Here is a 24,528-nt window from a genome sequence, read left to right as displayed (position 1 = left end):
GGAGGGGGGAAATAAATCCGCACTCCCTATCAGAGGAAAGGCACAAGCTCTAAAGGCAAGAATTGTGATTAGCTCGTGCAGTGAGCACAGGAGCACAAAGTGCTTCCTGTCCAAAGCATTTTTGCAACAAGGCTAAATACCCTACCCCTCCAGGCCTAAGGGCACAGCCAAAATAATTTACTTGACCTTGGTCAGGTGGGAGTTTCCTAATGCAACTGGGACTGGGGACAGCCGTGGCAGGGTCTTGCATAGCCTTTAAAAATACCTTCCATCTCCCTTTCCAAGTGAAAGCAGAGGGCTCAATAGAAGGTAGAGCAAGTCCTGTCACTCCATAGTATGGCACACATGGTGGGACGCACACCGGGGTCGTGGAGACACTCCTGAGTTTTTCTTGCCAACCTTCTTCCCTGCCTGCTGCGTTTGAAGATGCAGCCCAGGGAAATTCAGATGCCTGGCTTGCACAAGGAATGTAGATATGCACAGACAGCTGCATAAATGAGACCTCCAAATTTTAGCAATGAACTGGCCTGGTTGCTACTGTAACACTGACTGCTGTCTCATTTCTGCTGGCCTGTCAACATGGCCAGTGCAAGACTGCAGCTTGATGCCATCCTTGCTCACTCTATGGGGTACGGTGGAGCAGGTAGCAAGAGAGAAGAAACTCAGGCCACTGGCAGGTTAAGCTGCCACATATTGTTGTTTTGGATTATGGCCTGCCCAGAGCGAAGACGGACATGGGAAAGCACAAAATCCCGTATCAACCTTTCAGCTAAGGGCTGTGGGTGTTGCCAAAAAATCATGAGCAACTCCCAGCAAGCATCAGTGGATTAGAGGGGCCATTATCCAACAATTTAAGGTTAAGAGTTGCTCTTACCATGCTTGGTACATGGCATGTGTACCTTCTGAAAATACAGGATTCAGTCTATATCTGCGATGTCGTAGCTGTGCATGACAATGGCTAGAAAGTGCTACTGCAGGCTTTTGTTCTTTCTTTTGAGTGAAATGCCCAAATGTGTCTGCTGTCTTTTAGGTTTCTGAAGCTTGGAAGGTGATGCCATATCCTGGGTTTCCAAACAAACGAGGGAGCTATGCGAAAAGTCAACTAGCCATCACAGACATAGAGCAAAGCCACTTATTTTCATGTTGGAAGCTCTCCAAATGGGCCATGATGTCTGGGAAGAAATGGGAAGTGAGCATATTTGGGGGGGGACCGTATGCAATGGGTGACGGACACGACAGCATCTGTCTGATAGCTGAGTGCCGTATGCATTGAGGCACCAAGCATTGCTTCCGCTGCCAATGCATAGAGCTGGAGGCTGCGAGGGTTCGGAGGGAAATAAATGAAGGCATCACATGTGAAAACAGAGTTGGGTCTGTAATGAAACAAGCCATATAAAAATGCCATGACCTCGCAAATCAAAAGGTGACGTTTAAAAGAATTGCACGCACAGCTAAATGAGAAACTAGTTTGGGTAAATGATACCACAAAAACGGGAAATAAACAAGGAAAGCATCACCTATTTGTAACTATATATATATATGTACACATACATATATATACACACACACACATACACACGCATACACAGATAAATACATATGTATTTTCATATGCTTTAGATTCTTTTGATTTCAAAACTGTGAGATGAATTTCCTTTATTAACTACATCATCTATATGTGATGCAATAAAAGTGAACTAAAAAAAATTACATTTGATATGCAATGTTTAGCTTTACTCCCATACTTGTCTCTCTGTAGGGCTCTAAACGACAGCATGAAGAAAAGGAAAGAAAAAACAACAAGTAAGCTTACAGCGACAGTAGGAGAAACATGAGTAAAAAGCAAATTGATGATGTGCAGAAAAGAGAGTTAACGGAAATAATTTTCACTGCCCAGAGTACATGAATTTGTTACATGGTTTATTTCAGGTTAAAAATATTGACATTTTAGACAGAAAAGTATTTTACCCGCAATATCAATGGACTACAGTTTTATTGAAAATATAATCACATTTAAAACTTTATCCAATGCCATTATAAATGTTCAGCGTGCAATACATCAAGAAATAACCCCTGGAAATTTTAAGAGAAGTCTAAAGCTGGCAATGGTCATGCTTGAAAAGACAGGCACTGTCAATGTCATTTCCAGAGTCTTAAAATGAATGGCTTTACTTACTGTTAGTTCTAATAACCCCTGGCAGTTGAAACTGAAATCCATTTTCTTGCTAAACTGTTTTGCTGTCCATCCTTTGCAACAGTGCTTTGCAAGAGTACAACTTAGCTCATCATGGGGCTGTTGGCATTTAAAAAACTTCTGCAAGGAAGCGTTTCTTTTCTGTTCTTTTTATAACCAAACACATGGAAAATTACATGGACTTTGCAAGCAAATGTGAGAGAAATAGTAGTTCGAATAATGGCATCTCTAAATGAAGCTGTTGAGAAGGAAGGGTTAAAAAAAAAAGCAGAGCCAGAGATGAAGATGAAGAGCCATTGTTAACTGTCAGCTTCTCACTTTGCACTGGTCTGTGGCACGCTGTGATTTAAGCAGAGCTTGTTACGTGATTTCCTTCTTCTCTTAAAATTATCAATCACAAAGGGAGTTAGGCCATTTTGAGACACTTATGCATCCAAGAGACCGAGTGAGTACACATCCATCAGATGCAAAGGGCAGTGAGCGCTTCGCACGTGCCGTGGGTGCCAGGCTCCTCACCTACTATCTCCTCCTCCTTTTACACTCTGTCCTGTGAAGGAATTGGTTTTGTCACTAGTAAATGGCCTCTGGCCTGTTGGGTTCTCATTCCCAGCCTCTTTGCAATGGTTTTTAGGGCTTCCAGCCCCTGCTGAGACGGGGCAGCTTCAGCTTGAACAGAGAAGGTATTTAAAAGCACGGAACTGGAGAGGAGGAAGGAACGGGCAGACTGCCCCAGACCCCACGTTTATCCTCTTTATAGTGTCCTGTCTCTGTCAACGGCCAACACTAGACGTAGCAGATGAAGGTGGAAGAAAATCATGTGGAATGAGTTAGTAGGGCAACGTTAGCTAGCATGCCTTCTCTGCACACCAATCCTGGCCACAGCACACTCATAGGTGGTGACAGCATCTACTTTTACAATGTGCTACCGTTGCTTTAGCCAGGCTGCCGGTGCAGCGCCCTTAAAGCCCAAAGAACTCAAATGGGTTTTGCTAAGTTTCCTTTCCACTGCTGGTTCTCCTAATATGCACACTTTGTAATGGAATGCCTTGTCCCAGGATAATAGCCAGTTTGAAAAGCAAAAGCTATACCACTTTCTTTGGTCATTAACTAATTTGCAGCCTTCTGAATATAATGGGTTGCATTCTGCTGCCTCTGAAGTCAATGGCAAAGCTCCAGTGGCTTAAATGCGATCAGTAGTGGTCACACTCTCTTTAATCTCCTGGGGATGTAGGCTGGGCAAGTTGCTCTGTCACCCATCTGGCTGTGTTGCACTGAATAGCACTTTCAAATCAGTAACACTATTTGTGGAATAATATACTGTTAACTCAGGTAATTGTATCAGAATCCAGTCTCATCAGCTAGAAAAACATAAGATTATTAAAATGCATGTAAAACCTTTTGTCACACTTCCGCTCAAATCACTTTTGTTCATGAGGCACCCTGACCTGAGCCTCAGGACTTGCCTTAAGTTTGATACTGACCCAGCATCACCTGCTAACACTCGACTTAAAAGTCCCTCAAATCTCAATATTATCATGCAAGAAGACATACAGAACATCAAAGCTTGTTTTGACATTTGTGATACACCAAAGATCTTAAAATTCAGAGCATTTCGTGCTTAACAGTAGCCCCTTTTTAGAAGACATTAGTGGAAGCAAATTTATTGCACAATGTTAGCATAGCTTAGGAAATTTATGAACAGAAAAAAGGTCAAACACACGTGCTTCCTTGTGGATTGAATGAAAATACCCTAGTGATACAGTTCAACATCTATGTCTGTTGTAAACAATGCACTGCTATACAGCACAATGGGGGTTTTACTGCTCGCACTATAACCATCACTATTCTCCCTTCCTTAGGGATCCTTGATGGGAAATGGACTCCTTCACTGGAGGGGAGAGGTGACAGAGTGCTGACCCCCAAAATCCAAAGGAGGTGGTAGAGCAGGATGGAGCCGGAAAGCTCCACACTCCAGCTGCTCCTTGGTCCTGGTCAAACACCTCTGCCTGGCCCTGGCAGCAGCACCAGGACAGCAGCCTACAAACACCGCCTGCCCCCACAGCTGGAGCAGAGACACACACTTATCGGAGACAAGAGATTGACCTCACAGTGGGAGCCTCAGCTGGCTATGACTGACTCTACCTTCTCACTTCTCATTGCCAGAACAATACACCAAGAACTCTGAGCTTCCTTACACCTTTTTCTATTCTTTCGCTCTTTTGACTTTCTAATAGCATATACAAAATGTATTAATGCAAACGGCAAAACATTTCCTCCAACGTCTAAACTCTGCTCTTCAGAGCTGACCTTCACTCCTTCCTCTGGCTGTCATTTTTTTCTACCGATCAAGGGCATTTCTGCTTTGTTGGGCATTTTTTCTTGTGCAACCCCCAGCAGACACACTGGTGCGCTGCTGACCACATATCTCTCAGCCATTTCAGACAAGAGCAGCTTTGGTGTCAAAGGCCATTTTAGCTTCACTTACCTTCAGAGGTGTTCCTGCTTCTGAAATGAATGGTTTAACAAGGAAATGTGCTGACAACAAAGAGAGGAATGATACATCTGACAAAACACACACACAAGACCAAAACAATATGAAAGCAAGGGGATTAAAAAAAAATCAAAATCAAAACCACTATGAATACTTTGAGTAGAACTGATGAGTGTCTCTCAAAGAGAACTTGATCGCTTATGGAAAAAAGCCTACAGAAAATGGAAAAATGCACTGAAATGAAAGGAAAGGGAGGATCATTTTTGTGCCCAGTTCCAAAAAACAAAGTGTGTGTGTGAGGGGGGGGGGAAAGGAAGTAAAAAAGAAAGAAATGGGCAAAAATAAGCCACAGAAAATGGAATTCTCACTAGAAAAATTAGAGAGAAACTCCAGCACACCTTGTGCGTTGTACATGCTGACAGAAGGGTTGTTATAGACCGCCGATTCCCCGAGCAATGTATTATAAGGGTTGTTAGTGCCATGAGGACGAAGCAGAGCATTGGTTATAAGATGATTAGCCATGGCTCCTGGAGCAGCCCGATAGGAAGACAGAGAAAAAACAAAAAAGGTCAATCAGGCAAATGTGGCATAAAAAAAAGGGAAAAAGAACATTCAGAATGACAACAGTTGAATTAGTCCTGATTACAAGCAGCCAGCTAATTAGACTTGAGAACTGTATGCCACTAAAGCAGCACAGATGTTACTGACAATGCACAAATCCAAACTGATGCAAAAGAAAATGGATCAGAAAGCAGATAAGCTACATTTATGGTGGTTCCCCAGTCGCTTGGAGTGTAAGCAAGGCTATGCCCACATGCTTGCTACAAATAAACAAAGGAAGATGGCAGCCTACACAATGGCAGGGGGGGAGGGAGAATTCTCCAAAAAGTGCCAAATGAAGAAGAAAAAACAAAAAAGACTAACATAAAACAGCACACTCAGATCCCATTATGGCCTAGGATCTCTCTTACTGGTCCTTTGAAATGTATTTGAAACCGAAAAAGCATAATTAAAAAGAAATGACAGGAAATGCAACCTCTCCAAAGGCTCTCAGCACTTACTGGAGAGCTCTACTCTGGCCACCAGTTTCTCTTATCTAAGCGGATGAGTTCACTGCAGCTCCTGCTCTCAGAAGCTGTTCAGTGCCTCCTGGCAGGCCGGGAATGAGAGCACTTCGGCCCGGTAGGTGTCGCTCTTGGGAATGAGTGCAGACCATGGGGATGTATGCTTGGAGGCTCTCTGGTTTCCAAGCAAACATCTTTTTCCCCTCCTTCTCGTCATTTCTGAGCACACAGCCAGTGGTCAGCCTCCCCCTTAGGTTTGCCCCTTGGAGCTGCAGGCTCTGAACTTCTACTTTTTAGGATCATCACAGCTTAGCAGCTGGCTGCCAAGAACCACCTTGTTTCCCACCACAAGCACCAATCCCCGAAGCAAAGCCTCCCCCCTCCTCTTGCTGACCTGCAGGACCAAAAAACCATTAAAGCCTTGTCCTGTTAAATCTCCCCTGGGATCCAGAAAGGAAGCTGACTCAAAAACTCACCCCGAGGCAATTCCCACTTTCATTGCAAGAATACTCAAGGGCACAAAGTAATTTTTATTTACTTCCTGGGCTAAAACATTAGAACAAACCCTTCCCACTAGGAAAACAAGTCTTTGATGGGGCAACTACAAGGCTGTCAAAGGACAAAGAGAAAAGGAAGGAGCACAGAAAACAGGCCACCACCTTTTCCCCAGTCCAATCCTCTGGCAGGGCACCAAAACCTCCATCTCAGACCCCTGCATCCCAGCTTGGCCCCTAGCCAGAGCGGTAGGGTTACCTGGCTGTCACCAGCATCTGCTGCCCAAACCCAAACAAGCAATTGGAAAGCCAGTTCCTCAACACCAGCCACTTTTTTGGAGTCATCTTAGTCACCTTTGGGGCATCGAGTCCACCATCTGACTCTTCTGGGGGTGGAGGTGGCCCTGTGGCATGGTGGAGGCGGTCTTTGCAAGATGTTGACATTCTCTGTGCAAACTCTTCTCTGCAACTAATTACCTGGCTTCTACTTTCTTTCTTGCCCCCTTGTTTTCTTTTGGATGCTGTTGCTGAGGATATAGAAGCCCCAGGTCCCTTTCTTAGAAGCAAGTTCTGTGAAAGCTCACGCCAACAGAGTATTTAAAGAAAGCAAATCTATCCTGCCTCTCCTTTATGCTTCCCCAGCCCTTCCCGTCCTGTGGTGAATGGCATTAGCAGGTCACTCGGCCTTTTGAGCGCAGAACAAGGTAGAAGGCGGCACTGTATGAGGGCTGCATGCCAGGGAGGCTCCTCAATACATGCAGCTGCAAAAAATACTCGTTTCTCTCACCTGATGTTTTTGGCTATACTGATGTAAAGCAAGATGAACTGTTGTGTTTGCAAATAAGGAAACAAAGCTGTCTCCTGTAAAAAAACATTACACGAACACTTAACTAAGCAACCTTGAATATAACTCATTGTCAAATGAGTCAATCCTTTTGTTCTGGTGATGCATTTATCCATTAATATCGCATATTGGACTGAGAATGAGGACTTGTAGGAACAACTGCTCTTCTTGCTCTAGTTTTATACCATTGTGACTACTAAGGCCAAACAAGCTGGGCCATAAAAGACTCAAAGAGGGACTCACTTTTATACAAGTAACGGGAAAGACCAGAGTTAATGCCAGACACAAATTCTGAAGTGATATAATCCTTCCATTTATGATTTAACCCAATCTCCAAGTTGGTTGCTATGAGATTTGATATGGAGAAGGTGGCTATACCTGCCCCATGGCTTTGAACACTTTTGCTCAAGGCATCTTTCAAAGGTAACTGCAGGAGGAAGCGTCTCACTGGATGTGTTGCTGGCTTGATCTAGTCTAAGGCACAGGGTTCCCACAACAAAGAAAGCGATGCTTTTCCCAGGTTTGCCCCTGCCTGTTGCCACGGGTGAGCTGATCCCACTGCAGCTTGAGCTTGGAGTGGTGCATGACAAGAGACAAAAAGGGACAGATCTATGTCAGCGCACAGCACCTGGCTTGCCTTCATGCACCGGAGCGGCCCTCTGCTGCCTGGTGGGCTCTGAAACAAGCTAAATTCACATCAGCCTGGTCCTTCTGGACTATATTAACTAGATAATTCCTGGAAACTTTTAATGCAGATCTGTGATTCTGGCTACGAACACTACAAAAAATTGAAAATTCAGAATAAATCAATCATTTCCAATCTCTCAGATGTGTACAAGAGGACGCTTGGTGCAACAAAACAGCCACCCATTCCCGTATGCAGATACTAAGCAAAAATACCACAACTTCTGCTTTCCTCTCCCTTTATTTGTGAGGACATTAAGATTTTTTAATTTACTCATCTAAATGTCACTTTTGAAGGCAGTGCTGAGTAATTCTCCTGGTACAAAGCCAAAGTAAAACCACTGATAGCTCTTTCCAATACCTTTCAATATTTTGGGCGCTGAGCAGCAGGTTCCCATCAGGGTGGGCTGGCCATAGCAAACTTCACCTTCCGTGTGGGTCATGGAAAATATAACCTCTAGCATCTTAAAAAGAAAATTATATATGCCTTGTATTCATTAATGTGGGCTCTTGTTTCTCCTTAGCTGCTTTAAAGCTGCAACATTCCCTCCCTCAAAGGATTGAGGGAGAAGAACTGCATTCAGGCTCCAGAGAGCCTAAACTTAAAGCTTAAGATAAAATAATAATACAACAGCCAAATCCCCATTATTGAGTTTCTCCTTCCCAGGAGGGAGAAAGGAAAAGGTATCGCAAGCCATACATTAAAGTATCATCCTGCCATTTTCATAACACTTTATCATTGCTATAGCAACCACCAGGGCTACTAGAAAAAGCAGGTTAAGTCTGCAGATGAGGTATGGGCAGAAGAAGCAGGTGGGCTACCAATGATGACCCATGAAAATGGCCATGGTAATAAACAACTAGCAAAGTCCAGCAAAGAAAGCCTGGGAACAAAACACACACCTTCTGAAAATTCTAAGAGAAGAAGCAAATAGGCATATTCGGCAAAACATGTCATAGCCTTCTGTGGCATGACACCGATTCCTCCCAGCAAATCACGCAGCCCTTCATCATCTTTGCTCTGCAACACTTCAGCGGTAACATCCCCTACACAAATTCCTCCTCTGCCATTTCCTGAAGCACCCATGCCCAGCACACTGACATCAAGCATGCTCTTTATTTCTTTATTTGCTTAGTTTTGCTGGCTGGCTTCAGTTCAGCTGCACTGCAGCACCTTCAGTTCTGCTAGCCAAAGGTACCCTACTGAAAGCAAACTCACTTCATTTCCAAACCCACCTCATGTTGTGTGTGTATGGGTATACCTACTCTTGGGAGTGGGAAAAAGATGAGGCTTCAAAGCCAAAGGCTCACATGGGCATCTCCTTACTCACTGGGATGAGTTCACAAACAGAGCCCACATTTAACAGCAGGACAGCAGACATTTGGTGTATAAGCATAACAGAAGGCTGCACCTTGTTACACAGGTACAATCTAAACACTCACTAAAAGCAAAGGATGAAAAGAAATATGACAAGCATATGTCACCAGACTCCAGGTTGCATCATCTGGGAACAAAATTTGACTAATTTCTTGTGGGCAGCTGGCTGACAAAGCCATACAAAGGCATTTAAGCTAACTTGAATCATCTGCGTGGTCTGCTCAACAGAATGGGAAACATACCCAAGTACTCCTCCGCCCTTTCTGAAAACTAATATCATGCAGCGTGGCCTGAGCAGGCTGCCAATGGCTTGGGCAGCACTGCTTTATTCAGGGTCATCTGCCCTCATAGGTAACAACACCCTCACATATCTCTTTTGGCTTTGTATCTTTTCAGTGACTTGCCAAAACCAGCTCTTGCCTTGCTACGTGCATTTCAGCAGGCTGGAAACACACTGGGGAAGGGAAGATTTCCCCGCTGCCCAGAAGACATGCCAAGAGTGTAGTTTTGCAGAGAAAAGAGACCAAAGCATTTAATAAATGTAAGCTGGCAAACTAGTGAATCAATCAACTGAACGTTTCAAAAATGTCCAGACAAGCTCAGTATTTTCCAAATGAAATGTTTTTCTTTTTTCTTTCTCAAGAGTGGACTGTATGAAAGCTGATTTTGACTTTTTCTTATGATGTCATCTTTTCATTAGAGTAGAAACTAAAATAAATAGTTCAGAAAAAGCACATCTGAGTTGTAACAAAATATTTCATTGCCTCTGACCCAGGAGTCCAAAAATGTAATTTTTCTTGTTCTTTTTTTGGTTGTTTCCCAAAAGAATGTGCTGATGTGTTTCTGGTCAACCTTAATCTTTCTGTTTTTTCCCCATTTGCCATCCAGTCAGCTCTCACTGCTCCCATCCCACAGGATAGGGTAGGGAGCTGTACTCCTGCCCACTCTGCCTCCTGAAAGCAGCCAACTTATCCTTCTGTCCACAGACCCCATAAATTGAGTCCCTTGACTTCATATATTGGACTTCAGACCACTCTGCAGAGAGAGTATGGCCCAGTCCCTAGAGGTACTGCAGTGCCTGGGCTACCAGGGAGCACAAGTTTATCCAGAACACAACTACGTGGTTAGAGATTAATCTTTTCCTAATCGTCCATTTAAAAAGAAGGAAACAAACAAAAACACGCTGCCCTACCCTAACCATAGCAAGTAACTCATCTCCTTAATTTGAACGTTACTGAAATAACCTTGCTGCACAGATCTGTTTGTAAATTCTGGCTCTCTCTGTACATCATTGAGCATTAACTTATTTATTCCATTTTACTCCCAGGCAAAGAAAATACATTCAAAGCAGGTTTGCACGAGTCAAAGCTCCGTCATCTTTGTGACTTTTCTTATCAGCATTCAGTACTGCTCTTTACTGTGTTACGGGCAGATTTTTGAAGTATTTAAAAGAATTCTGGTCTTCCACGTGTTCTCTTGTAAATTATTCAAACAATTAATACAACTATGAAAAGTGAAATCACACACATTTGCTGAAGGACAACAAGTATCTTCAGCATTCTTCCTTGTTCTCTTCAACAAACGCTCTGACGTTCAGATTTATCGAGCTGTGTTCTTATAATAGCCAACAGGATTTAGTTAATAAACTTCAATAAACCTCCCTATTAAATTTCTCTCAAATAGGTTTGTTGTCACTTCCAGCATCTAATCTATTCATTGAGAAGCTATTAATACTGACTGCAGTGAAATGGAATTTCAGCAAATGAGATTGTTAAGCTCTGGGCCATCTTCTGCAAAATGAAACATCCCATACTTTTATGCAGAGACAAGACAGGGAGAGTAGTTCTTTTCCCCTTTTTACCTCCTTTCTCATGGAATGATTTCAGATTATAATTCTCAAATGGATTATAATCCACAGGCCATGTTCAAAACACACTGCTAGTCCACATCAACTTATGAATATTTGCCATGGGACAGAGGCCATCGTTTCACTGATTCCTTCTCAGCTTCTTGGAGCAGAAGCACATTCCCCAGATGGGACATTTCTTTTAACCACTGCTGCTCCTTCGAAGAGTTTATAGTTCTCTATACCTTGACTATACAAAGGTCCATTACGGCTCTTTGTTCTCCTTTATACTTACTGCTTAGTAGATGCAAGTTCTTAACCAAGACCCATAGAGAGCCATGCCTATGGCGGAAACTGGCCCATACTTAGAAGAGTCTGTATAAGCAGGCATGCTCTCTTCCTTCCTCCTTCACAGTCATCATACTAAGACTGCTCTGCAGCAATACTCTGCTGGATCTAATACTCCCTAAAGCCTGCTCTGATTTCAGAAATTGCTTTGCCCTTACTTTTCCTCTTTAAATCTGATCCACCTAATGACTGAACTTCCAATTATATGGCTGTCAATCCTAAAATCAAAGCCAGTTCATAATATCTCCCAAAGGAAGAATGCCACGTCACTCACTGAAATCACTGCAACAAATCTCAGCTAACTCTGTCCCTGGCAGCAGAGAGGCAAAATAAACCAGAAGACAATCAGCAGTGGGATTCATTTTGCACGTAGGCAGAAATATGAGTTAAATTCCCTAAGTTTTGATCCCTGATGCAGAAAACCATAATTTTCCTGGCATATGTAAGGCTGATTGAAAAAGAAAACAAAATGAAACCATGAACAACAGAAGAAAAAAAGTCAAGGCAATTGCTAGCCCAAAAGGATACTGCATTTTCTTTACGGATAGCAAATATCCATTTGCTTACAGCTGACTGGAATTCATCTCTACTTCATATATGATTATCAGGATAGTTCATTTTGAGGCCAGATGCTGACATTTAGCTAAACCAACAGCCACTTAGCAGGGCTGCAGAGATTTATGTCTTGCAAACAGCAATCCCTCCAGGCTCACTCAGTGCACGTGGACTACTCCATCCAAATTTGCGATCTGTCTGGGTGTGGAACCCAGGCACAAGTACTCGTGGGATCAGGGAGAATCAGAGGACACAGGGAACAAAACCAAAGAGTTAAAACTTAGGCAGTTTCATCAGGAAAATGCCAGTGGCAGTGAGATGGTGAAGTAAAGAAACAGCCACCCATGCTGGGCAAAATGGAAATTTCAGAGTCCTGACATAAATCAGCCTTCTGAAATTCCCGTGCTATTCCTCCAGTTGTGTGCACTCACACTCACGGCATTTGTGGTGCTGGGATGGCAAGTGCTCTTGAGCACCGCCTTCCCAAGAGAGGGAGCAGAAGCCATAGCACTTGAGAAAGAGTGGCTAGATGAAATGCTAGAACAGAGCCTGCAGGCTTGCTCTGGATTAGAGGAGAGACGCGTCAGGGGACTCTCAACCTGCTTCTTACCCTTCGACTTCCACCAAACATCCAAGGGACACATAAGCACCTCAGAAAAACACTGCTCTGCTTTCAAGAGGCAGCCTCAACTGAAAAGAAACAGAAACGGAACTGCTAATCATACTCCCGAGGCAGGAGGAGAGCAGGTTCACATTGCTGTTGCTGTTTGCGGCTAAATCATCCACCTCCAGGTTCCAGGACTGCTGAATCCCCTGCAACAAAGCCAAGGCTGTGAGCTTTGCTGGACACTGGGAAGGGAAATGCTTGAGAGCAGGGTCTGCTGTGTCCCTTGGGTTGGTGCAGCAAAACACACCTGCTGGCTCAGCAGCGGTGAGCAAGGCCAGTATCAAGCACAGACGCTCTGCAGAAAGGCTGGGCTCTGGGGGAAAAGTGCCACGCCTTTGGCGTAAAGCAGTGATGATGATGAAATGACATATGCACATTGGCAGACAATGGTCTCCAAATGGTCACTGAGGCTGCAGATTCTACCAGGGTCATCCTAGGTTCAGCTTTGAAAAGTCCTCTGTGCTTCCCTCCAAAAGACCCTGACAACCACTAAATACAGATCGCAGAAGAAGAAAACAAATGGAAAGAAAGCAGAGAAAGTATTTATTCTCTGATACCTTTAAGCCTGAACAGGAGTCACTGATGTTACTCAGAGCAAGTAAGAGCTGTTTAGCCAGACTGTGAAATATCAGCGGATGGCGCCCTCTGAATATCTGATCGAGATGAGCAGAGGCGTTCCTACCTCCCCCAGAGTTCAAGTGCTTGCTATTTGTTTTATATGCAATATAAATTCAGCAGAAATCTGTCTGTCATGCTGGTCACATAAATCCATCAAGGAGAGAATGAGCATCTTGAGAAAGACTGACACATGACAACGAGAACGCTTCCGCGATCCAAATTTCTACCCGCCCTCTGCTTTCCCTAGGCACTGGCAGCAAAGGGTCAGCTTTGCAAATGGGCTCAGATGAGCAACAGTCACTCTTTAAAGTGTATGGAGAAATTACTCTTTATTTAAGTTCCTGAACAGGGGCTGACAGCTCAGATAGAGCACAGCTCTGAAGCCAGTACCAGAAAAATGCTGAACTGGGTTAAGCCATTCCTGAGCAGTTTCTGTTGATTTTTCATTTTGCTCTTTCTTCTCCTTCCCTTTTTTTCCCCTCTGCTTGCCTGTCCTTTTAACCACACCAAGAGCCAGTCTGTTTTCACTGCTGTATTTCCAAATTATGCCCTATCTGCTACACACCAATCCTATGCAGACAGCTAAACAGAATCGTCTTCATCTCGCCATACAGAAGGGGAAGATTTGGGGACAGCAACCCAAACTAGATTCACTTCAATGCCCCAGTGCTAACCTGCAGCTACCATCTTTTGGAGTGACAGCCTCTTGCCAAGGCAGAATTTCACCTTCTAATGTGTTTTATAAGGAAAAGCTTCCTAAAAATGCAGGCTGATATGGCCACCTGGAGATAATTTAAACATCCCCCCCCCCCCCAAATACACACAGTCATCCCTGCTGAGTTAACAGCACAGATATGGTTTCAGCATGGAAATCACAGCTTAATTATATTTTTGAGTGGGTGGTAGGAATTTGATGGGAGATTTCATTTAGGAAACAATCACGTCCTGGGTTAGAAATCAGGATATTAATGTTCTTCATTTTAATTTTCCTCTCTGACTCAGATTCCCACTGTTTGAATTTGAGCTCAATTTGTTCTGTTCATTATGAAGAAATCCACATGAATTTGACATTAAACTGATTATCTCTGAAAACAGTAGCAATAATTTCCCTTTTTCCTGTGTACGTTTCAGATTATGTCTTTGTGGTTGATATAAAAAAGCAAGGGAGAAATTATAAAGCAAAGAGAAATCAAGTACTTACGCTGGAGCACTACTTAGAATCTGAGACACGCAATGACACTTAGGCATTTGGGAGGAAAAGGCGAGGGACAGGGACACAATAATACCCTGATTTCCATTTCCCATTTCAGAGCATTTGCATGGGAAAAATAAGGAGCGAATATGACTTTCCTAGCTGGGAATAATAACAGGTACACTGATACTGGGGATCCTAGGGTTTCACAATGACTTTTTGATGGCTTTTTTTTTTTTTTTTCTGGCCTTCATACCCCATCCAGCACCTAAGGTTTGATAGTGAGTGCGAGCGTGCATTCACCCTTGAGAGCAGACTCCTGAGGCCAAAAGGAACAATTCAAAATTCAAGACTTGCCACCTTGCAGCAGAAGTTGCCAGAGGTCCTGGATTCCAATCTTGCACCAGCTTTTAAGACCTTGATGGCACTGATTGGACTTAGTGGCCCCATGAGCCTCACCTGTGTTCCACACCCCCTGCTCCGCCCTGGGCTACCAGTCCTATCCTTGTGTCTACCTCCTGATAAGACAACCTTGGACTGTGGTTGTAGCCCAATTTCCAGCCTTGTCTTTGCCCCCATCCCCTGCTGTTCTGTGCTAGATCCTGGACCTGGTTCATCCTCCCACCTTGTTCAGGGCCGTGGACAGACCCTGTTACCAGCACCCACTTCTGCCTGATGGGTTCAGGCCCCATGAGACAGTGCCCTATGGCTTTTGGTTGGGTTCCTGTTGGCTCCCAGATCTTGTTCCTCATGCAGCAGCTCTGTTCCATTCACTTGCAGAGCTGCATTTCCCTGATGTTCCTGCAATCAAAGAAAAATGGAGCAATGTAGGCCACCAATAAATCTCTCCAAGAGACCTCTGTGGATGGGGTCAGCGGGGGCTGTGAGAACTGCCTTGGGGATGAGAAGACAGAGCATAGAGCCAAAAGACAAGAGGTGCACATACTCATGTTCCTACAGGAAGACTGGGATTGGAGTATTAAACTTGCTTTATATTAAACTATTAAACTTGCTCCTACGGTGCAACTTGCTGTCTAGTTTGTAAACCAACATGCAGGGCATTACAATGGATGCAGGGCATTACAGTGGGAGGACAGTACTTGAACCAGCACAACAGACTTTGGCAGCAGTTTCTGTTTTCAAAGAAATGTGGTGGCTCTTCCCTAGCCCATTTATTTTTCCAAAGAGGGAAAATCCATTCAGATATTCTAAGTGCTTGCCACGAGTGAAGATACAGTTCCCCTTATCTGCTAACTTCAATGGATATATGTAGCTCCAACAGTACATTTTCCTGTAAGAAAACACTACCTCATACCAATGACAAAGCCTTCCTTTTTCTCTGCTGCTCTCAAGACTCACCTAAACAAGAAGCACTCCTTCCTTTAACAGATAACTCATTTTTCCTCTAGAAGAAAACATCAAATCTCCAATTTGAAAACCTGAAAGGTAACTAAGTACCATAGGGTTCATGATGTTTTTCTCTCTCTCAGCTGTCTCATATCCAGAGAGAGACAGTAATTATTGTTTTACCTCTCACCTAAGACATGGATAAAAACAGCCTGGAGTTGCACTGCTGTTTTGCACTACAAGTGCTTGTTTGCAAGGCTGTCTGAGCTACATGGGTGCTTTTTGACAGTAATGCTCCCAAGATGCAGACAGACCTGCCCCTCATGCTTAGGAGGTGGCCACTTAGATGTCCCCAGAGCTTGGGTCCATGCCAAACCAGCAGAGTTCCAACAATGTTCACATTTGCAGTGGTCCCTTGCAATCTGTTCCTCTTGCCATTAGCACAGTGCTGAGTGACATCCCCTTTCCATCTGCGTGGGCTGCACAGGTCCATGACTAGACTTCAAACGTACAAGTGCAACAGAATTGGAACAACAGTAATGACATTAATTGCTTTTAATCTCTGCTCTTTTTAACAACTGTCTTTATCCCAAGCACCAAATAATCTCCTGTTACAACCAAGCAGTTACCTACTGTCTTCTCCAGATGAACCTGTTCCTTTCTCTACCTTCTACTTTTCAGCCTTCAAGGAAACAAGTTCCAGCAAACAATCCACCTTACAGGGATCCCAGCATAGCCTTTTGGTCCAGTTTTTTCAGCATTTTATCCGAGTGTCCGCATCAAGACCTCTTAAATCTCCCAGACACCCTTTAGGCAAAGGAAGACTTCTTTTTTCCATTCACAAGGTGATCGGCTTGGTTCAGTTTTTATCCCACTCACCTTTTGTGGCTCACTCTGAAACTGCTTCCAGCTGTAAGTTCAACAATACGAGTATGCTCAACCCTTGCACTGCCTCTTGCTTGGGCAGGCTGTCCCCCAGATGTTCAACAACCACATCTGGGCTGCTAATTCAACACTGCTCCACAGCTCCAGCATTACTTTGCCATGTGGTACTTGTCTGAGCTGAGCACAGCTCCACAGACTTGGCTCAGGTGTAGAAAAGTTTAAATAACTCCGCATCAGACTTAGACTTGGGAGACTGAAGTCAGCTGGAAGCCATGGCATTCATACCACAGCTGCATCAATTCCTACTCAGGCAAAGAGGATAACAAAACACAGGCTTGGGGACTTCGCCAGCACATTATTCCACAGTGAATTACAGTCTAGTCATGCCTAACGTAAATGAAGGGCAGTCCGTGCTGTGTCACACATGACATATAGCAGAAGAGAAATGCAGAGAAAAACAGACAACAACAGTGAAAGGATCACAAGCACAGGGAGATGAAGAAACTCCCAAAGTAATGTCTGCAGTTTTTATCCTGCAGAGACTGGAGTCACAGACAAGCTGGAGAGCCACTGAGATGAAGGCACTGAAGCAGTAGGTCCAGCTCAAATTTTCAGTGCTGACAGAAGCACAGGATGGATGTAAAATAGATGGAAGAAATACCCAGCCAGATCCATGGTAGGAAAAACGGCAAAGTTACAGAGTTGGAGTGTGAAACCCCCTGGATCTTGAAACAGAATAATTGTCTACAGGGCATATTGGCATGTTCTTCCTTTGACAGTAGAAGGGGTAGAGCGGTATAACCCCAAAACCACACTAAGCTGTGACGAGCAGTGAGGGGGAATGGAGCCCAAAACAATTTGGACGAGACTGTAACTGGAATTTGCCTTCAGTGGATACCTGAAATGATCGTGTATATCTTGGGAGTCAAGAGTAAGTATTGGTTTCATTACAGAACGTGTTATATTAGTTGAGTTTGGGGATATGCCGGAAATTCCCAGTGAGATGAATGAGAATAACATCATGCAGAAGGTGCAAAACCAATATCACGGCCCATGACATTTGCAGGGGAAGAAGGCAGCAGATGAAAGGGGCTGGAGCTGAAAAAAAGCTGCAAGGAATGTGACAACTGCTAAATCAGAAAAAGATACAGCTGTGTGCCTAAAGGAGGGAAGTGCCATACAAGCACGATATACCAGACTCATGAGGTTCATGGAAGAAGGAGAAAAGCAGATGAAGTGGGACAGCAAATGCTAATCGTAATACAGGGAAAAGGACAGCAAGAGCAGACTTGCCTGCGACATTAGCAAGCAGCAGGGGGCTGTGATTACTGTGAGAGTGATCAGGGAAAAAAGGCTTAGATGGGAAAGTACCCCAGTTAGAGGATGTGTCACTGCTTTCTGCTTTCAGAACAGGAACATGAAAAGTCAGCCTAGGAAATTGAGAAGTGGAGTCAGGCCAGGAGCTGGAGGACAGGATGATTCTTGGGAGAAAGGATCATTTTCTCTCCGCTTTAGAAACTGGGCTGTTGACTGAAGGCTCTGGGAAAAATACCTGCACACAAAGAATGTATAATTTGGGATAATACAGTTTCATGTAGAAGGTATCTAGGCTGGGACGGCTGGAGAGAGACTTCTGAAAGGGTACACAAGCCTGCTGTATCAACCTCAGGCAGGGAAAGATACCAACCATATAATTCAAGACTTGTAGTTGATTCCTCTGAGCTTTAATTGCACACTTGTAAATAAAACATTAATGAAATGGCTCCTTTAAAGCTAGATATATATTAAAATATTAAGAGGAAGACACGAACTGTGAAAACCACATTGCCCTACTGGTCTGTTCAGGCTTCAGCTCTCCTGAGGGAGATTGAAGAAACAACTTATGCTGTATGCAAAGCCCTAGGACCAGGAACATTTCTTCCCAGGTGGAATAAAAAGGATAAAGTGTGAAATATCTGGGGCCCCATGCAGCAGGATTCCTGTTGATGTCAGGTGTGTTCTCCTAGCAGAACTGACCACCTGCTGCTTCAGAGACACTGACTCCCAAATAAATGTTTTAACCTCCATTTTGCAGAACTATCTACAAACAAACAAACAAATAAAGAAGCAAACAGAAAGAATAAACTGTGTGCCTGCTTGTGTGAAAAATTGGAAGGGTGCCCCTGTATAATAGCACAACTTATTCAAGATGCTTAAGCATCCCACCACAAAGCATTCCTTTGAAGACAGTCACCAGGCTATTTCTGTAGTCTGTGGAGAGATCCAGGCCCTTTGGGTGATTCATCTCATGTGATGGCACACAACAGAAATAGCTGGATGAAATCCACTTTGAAGATGCCTCCCCCAGCAGTTCATTTCCCAACCGACCTTTAAATAACAGGTACATCTAACAGTGGGCTCTTGCCATGCTGGGATGGAGACTACCCACTTACAACCTCTTCACAGCTTTCCCAATTTACAGTCATACTCCCATCTTTGCATGAAAAAAGCCAAAACTGAAAAAGGAGACGCCTTTCTTCTGCCAACAAGCCCAAGATGCTGTTTGCTAAAGCGTTTCCCTTTGTAGCCTCAGCTGCACCGGAGAACAAGGAAAATTCTGTGCTAACTAAAGGAGTGAACAGTTCATGCATAACACATTTTGGTTTGCTGCTGAGACGGACGGCAGAGGGGCACGGTGGTTCACTCTGTAACCTTTGTACAACTGATCCCCCACTAAATCAGCCCCAGAGAAGCCTGTTTGGTGCAAAGATGGAGAGAGGTGCAAGGGCAGTGCACACAGTAAAATCAATATGAACAGAGGCATTTGCAGTAATGGCATCTTATGGCCATCTTTATCAACAAATCTCCAGTGCAAAATGAAACTACACTGGCACAAACACTTTCGGAGTGGGTCGAGGGATAAAAGTACACCTCCATGTTAACTACACAGCCTTCCCCTTTGTGCTGATTTGGGAATATATATATCTAATGTTCAGAAAAATTAATCATATACACTTAGTTCCCCAGCACTCTGCAGTCAGTACTACTAACAGCACAGTCAAAATTCTCAAAGCCTACCCTTACACTATTACACAGGCGAAACTCATCCTAAAATCAGTGGGAACAATGGGTGAAAAAAGACTGGAAAAGAACCAAAGTCCCAGTTCAAGTCTCAGTTGATCTTTTCAGTCTGACCATCAGTACTGGAAACTCTTTTGATTTTCACCATCATGATAACAGCTAGGTTCAGTAATCCAAATTCTGCCCCCTCTTAATTCCAGCATAAACTGGGTAGAGACACAAAACAGAATTTAGCATCTAATTTCTCAAGGTTAAGCCATAAAGTAATTGTACTAAACTGGAAACAAATCATTCTCTGAGTTTTTTTTCCCCCTTACCGTCATTTTCCCATAATTGACTGAAAAGTCTTTAAAAAAAAACAACCTTCCAGATTTCCTCTAGTGCCAGGCACCACATTTTGTTTGGCATGCCTCTATTTCTGCGCATCTCTGATAGCCTCTTCTCCACAGATGTCTATATAAAGTTCACATTAGTCAGGTCTTCAAACTAGGTATGAACATCAATGCAGACTATTTTGTTCCAAGCACACAGTTTTTCTTACGTATGTGATCTGCTGTTCATTTTTGCTCCCACAAAGATGACAGAATTGCTATGAACCCAGAGCAATCACAATGTCTGTGATGCTTAACGCAGGCTGTACACTGTCATAACGGCCCATTTTCACCGTCAGCAATGACGCCTGACACCTCAGCAGCTTATGGCACTTGCTGTTTGCTGGGGGAACACGGAGGTTTCTTTTTGACTATGTTTTTGGTTTTTTTTCCTTTTCCTAACTCCCTTCCAGAAATGACATTTCTTGAAAATGCATGTGTAAACTAAATGAAGAAAAGAAAACAGGAAACAACCAGTTAATACTGTAACACTTCTTGTGTAAATGAATAGGGTCTGGCACCATCTGAAGTGAGGAAAAAAGGGGCAATATATTTAAGACTCATTACAACCATCACAAGAGTTAGAGATACAAAAAAAAAATAGTTTATAATTACCTCTGTTGAGTGAAGCTGAACTGTTTATATCTCCAGTAATAAAGGAAGACTCGGACTGCTTTCGAACTGTGTCGTTCCACATCCTACGAATCCGGCTCTGAAGAGGGATTGAACCACAGCAGGTAATGAATTTTTAGCAGCTGCAGATAGGTTTCTTTCTGCCTCACTAGAGATGGGCTATTGGTGTGCCTAGCTCAGGATGAGACTTGTTTCTATCCAGCTGTAAGCAAGCAGTTGCTGCTTGGTTATAACCCGTTTTGTGCACACCAGACACTGCCTGCCTAACTTCATAACATAAATGCCTCTCTCAAATAAGAAGTGCATAATAGGATTGCTTGCTTTGCTTACATCTTAATTAATAAAAGCAATAGAAATCACCCAAACCCATGCAAGCTCAAGATTTACCAATATCGCACCAAAAAACTGAAAAATAACTTACACACAGAAGCATGCACGTTTCCCCTATTACCTAGGATAGTCTGTCAATTTTCTGCAAAGCATAATAGAACAGTTGATCTATTTCTTGGTGTCCCTGAATGCATAGAAGTTTTCTATAGCTACTATCCATCTTGGGGAATATAGGTATAAAAAATCCACAGCAAATGAGTAACTTCTATTCCCCTACTGAAAAATCTGTGATGATTTTGCTGTCATCAGTGTTATAGCTTCTGTTGCTGGGGAAACAGTGTCCTGAATGTGTTGGCCTTCTGTTTTGTTTCTCGAATATGAGGTGGAGCATTTACTTCTGTGACTTTTACTGTCTTGTCCTTCCCCATCTAGACCTTTCAAAAAAATCAAAAAGTCAGCTGTGCACATCCTGTGAGCAGTCCTGCTGCAGCCCCACACCTCATCTCACAGGGTATGACGGATGTATCCCACGGCTGCATGAAGGGCCTGTTAGGCCATCTCGGACATCCAGAACACTGTGTGCCACTGTGACAGACCATGTTTCTCATGCACTAAAAAGCCAGTGCTCCCCATAGTGGGGTCTTAGCCATGTGAGATCTTCCAGGGCTCACTCACTTGGTCACAGCTCCTACTCCACTCATTAACCATGTACTAATGGCATCTCCTAAGCATGCAGTAGCCCTCTATAAATTGAACCACAATGTAACATGCGGCCCATTCACTTTTATAGCAGTTCTTTTTCACCTGGACATTTAATCTATTGCATTCCTCTGACATGATCCATATGGATTAATTATTCTGTAACCTAAGTGTTTTTCAGAGGAAAAAAACAAAAGAGATCTAACGAGCCGTGCTCCTCTTGGACTTTTCATAAGTCAGGAGTCAGATGAACTCTACAACGCAGATCTCCATCCACTCTCTTTCTCCCATGTGAGGTTTCTCCTGCCTGTGACAGGGCTCGAGCGCTTCCATTCTTTCCAAGAACAAGCTTTAACTGAACATAACCAGCCACAGTACTTCAAGCAGCCCCTGTGACAAGGGGACTGCCCTCAGGAGTCAGTGCAGTGCTGAGGATGCCAAGGAGGAGGCCCACATAAACATTGCTGGATACAGTATCTTTGAATGTTATTGATTACTGTGGGATTTGATGGCCTACTGGGGAGAAGCTCCATTTTCTATTGCTGTTATTTGCCCTGTATTACATCCACACCTAAATAAATGCCAAAGTGGAGCTCTTGGATGACATTTTGGAAGCCATAGAAAATAGACAACAATTTCTCCATGACATAAATCACAAACTGTGTTTTCCTGGGAGGTTATAAACTGGTGCTCGCTGCATGTGCTTCATAGTTTAATAGTTGAACTGTCACATATAATTACTTCCATTAGTAATACTGAATAAATTTGTATTTGGTTTCTATTGATTAAGAAGTGAGCTTCTTCTTTTTATATGAACCGTCCTTCCATAAATCTGTCTCTGTACATACAAGTTAGCTTGAAAATGACTACATGTACAAACTACATAAAATTCAAAATGTAGATGACCAAAGCATAACAAATCCAGTGACTAAGTGAGATAATCTGGCCCCAGTGGACTATCTTAAGAGATCTAGAAACTGAGGAAAATCAAGTGAGGTAATGGAACTGATCAAACCACTGAACGCCATAAGGAAGCCCTTTCACTATGAAGGCTATTGCAGCACCCTTGTAGATTTTTTTTTAGCAAGAAAAACAGTCAGTTGTTATTTTATCATTCCTGTATGTGGTGATAGCAATGACAACAACATTGAGATAACAATTAAAGGACATGCTGGGATGTAGTACAGCCGACAAAATGCTCCCGTGCTCCTGATCTCCATGGAGATAGCTGAGGCTATGAGCACCCACGTGCCTCTGCAAATGTGGACTTTCTATTTTCATTGCAGTTATTCAGAAGGTTCTTGGAGAGGCACTAATTGTGAACACATCCCAAGAGAAGCAACTGTGTTGAATTCAGGTGTGGGAAAGGGGGAAATCTCTGCAGCTGCAATGGAGGTAGCTTTACAACAGCTTCTTAGGCTCCCACCAGACTTGCTGGAGGGCAAGGCACAGAGGGGAGCTTCCCACCCAACATGGAAATTGGCGTGGAAGTGCCAAGCCATGGGGCAAGGCCAAGAAGCATGGGTTACCTGTGAGCCTGTAGAATATCTTCCAGGTGTCCGTGACCCCGAGGTTTTTCCTGAGCCAATAGAGCTCTCTGTACTTTTCCCACTACAGCAATGTGTGCGCAGACATTTTCCGTACTCTTTACGTACCTAGCCAAGGAAACAGCAATGGTGGTTAGCGGGCAGCTCCTCTTCCAACCCACAGCCTTAAGATTGTCAACATGGCTGCTGATTTTTCCTTGGTGGTTCATTAAAACGATAGCTATTGTGGGGAATGAGCCTATTACACCTTGCAGCTGACTGCTCCTGCAGTGTTAGTTCACCATTTACGAGGGCATAAGGGACTGCTTTTATCTGGCAAAGCTGCTCATTGACACCAGTCAGTTGTAGCTACCTCTGAGGCACATCAAAGGAGCACTGCAGAAACCACAAATACACTATTTATGGCTGAAAATTAATATCCTCATAGATTTGATGTAAACTGGCATATTGGCTCATCAAGGTACTAAAAGTTATTGCTTCTGGCAGGGGACTAAAAAGAAAGATTCCAAAAGAAACATATAAGAGCTATTGATTTTTTTTCAAAAAAAAATTATTTCTTGCAGTTAAATTGAAATTTGAGGAAACTGTACAGCCAGTAGCCCTAGAGACCGTATTCTCAGTCTGTAGGGGTAGCTAGAGCCTGCTTCTCCACAGCGCTGTGCAAGCCAGTTGTGTTTTAAATGGGCACTCTTCATCTGCAGGGAAGCCATGCCACCTTCATGGGAACTATGCTGAGCTGTGCCAGGGCAGGAGCTGGACTTTGACTGAGCTTCATGTGTGCGTAGGTGTGATTTTAATAGGCAACAACACCCAGAAAGCAGATGGTGCTAGGCTGAAAATGAACATGCTGTACTGAAAAACCAAAAGCAGGTCATGCTGCCCATTGATGAAAAAAAGAATAATATACGCATGACTAAAACACCAGTTGAGGTTACTTGGAGCACACAGTTAGCTGTGAAATTTCCTCAGACCATCTATGAGCATTTGAAAACTCTGCAGAACAACTGTTTAAACAGCAAATTACAGCTTTTTCATTAGTCTTTTCCTTAAGAGCTTGAGACAAACACAATACCACGAGTGCCCAATACGCTCGAGTGCCTAATCAATCCTTTGCTGAGGGAAAATAATTCAATTGCTTTAATTAGCCACCCACTGCTTGCCTCTCTGCAGCTTTTTTGCTGATTTTCTAGTCCTTGATAGATAGAAAAGGAAAGGATTTTTTTTTCCTTCTCAAACCATTATTTCTTCAGCTCTTGGATCAGAGAGATGCATCCCTCCACA

The 24,528-nt window shown here is 43.5% G+C and overlaps 1 protein-coding gene across 17 annotated transcripts in view; it reads right to left on the bottom strand.

Moving 5' to 3' along the window:
- ADGRL3 (adhesion G protein-coupled receptor L3) overlaps nt 1-24,528 on the bottom strand; it is a 490,362-nt gene that overhangs the window by 9,825 nt on the left and 456,009 nt on the right. For 14 of the 17 annotated variants that reach the window (XM_021393480.1, XM_021393481.1, XM_021393489.1 and 11 more), the window contains 2 exons: nt 23,230-23,355; nt 20,654-20,750 (listed from right to left, as the gene is read on the bottom strand). In XM_021393480.1, coding sequence (XP_021249155.1) covers nt 20,654-20,750; nt 23,230-23,355 — 223 coding nt within the window. The other 3 variants (XM_021393496.1, XM_021393494.1, XM_021393495.1) reach the window with 3 other exon arrangements.

Source organism: Numida meleagris, chromosome 4 (assembly GCF_002078875.1).
Source record: "Numida meleagris isolate 19003 breed g44 Domestic line chromosome 4, NumMel1.0, whole genome shotgun sequence".
NCBI lineage: Eukaryota > Metazoa > Chordata > Aves > Galliformes > Numididae > Numida > Numida meleagris.
Note: the sequence above shows the minus strand (reverse complement) of the source record. Positions and strands in the feature narration are given on the sequence as shown.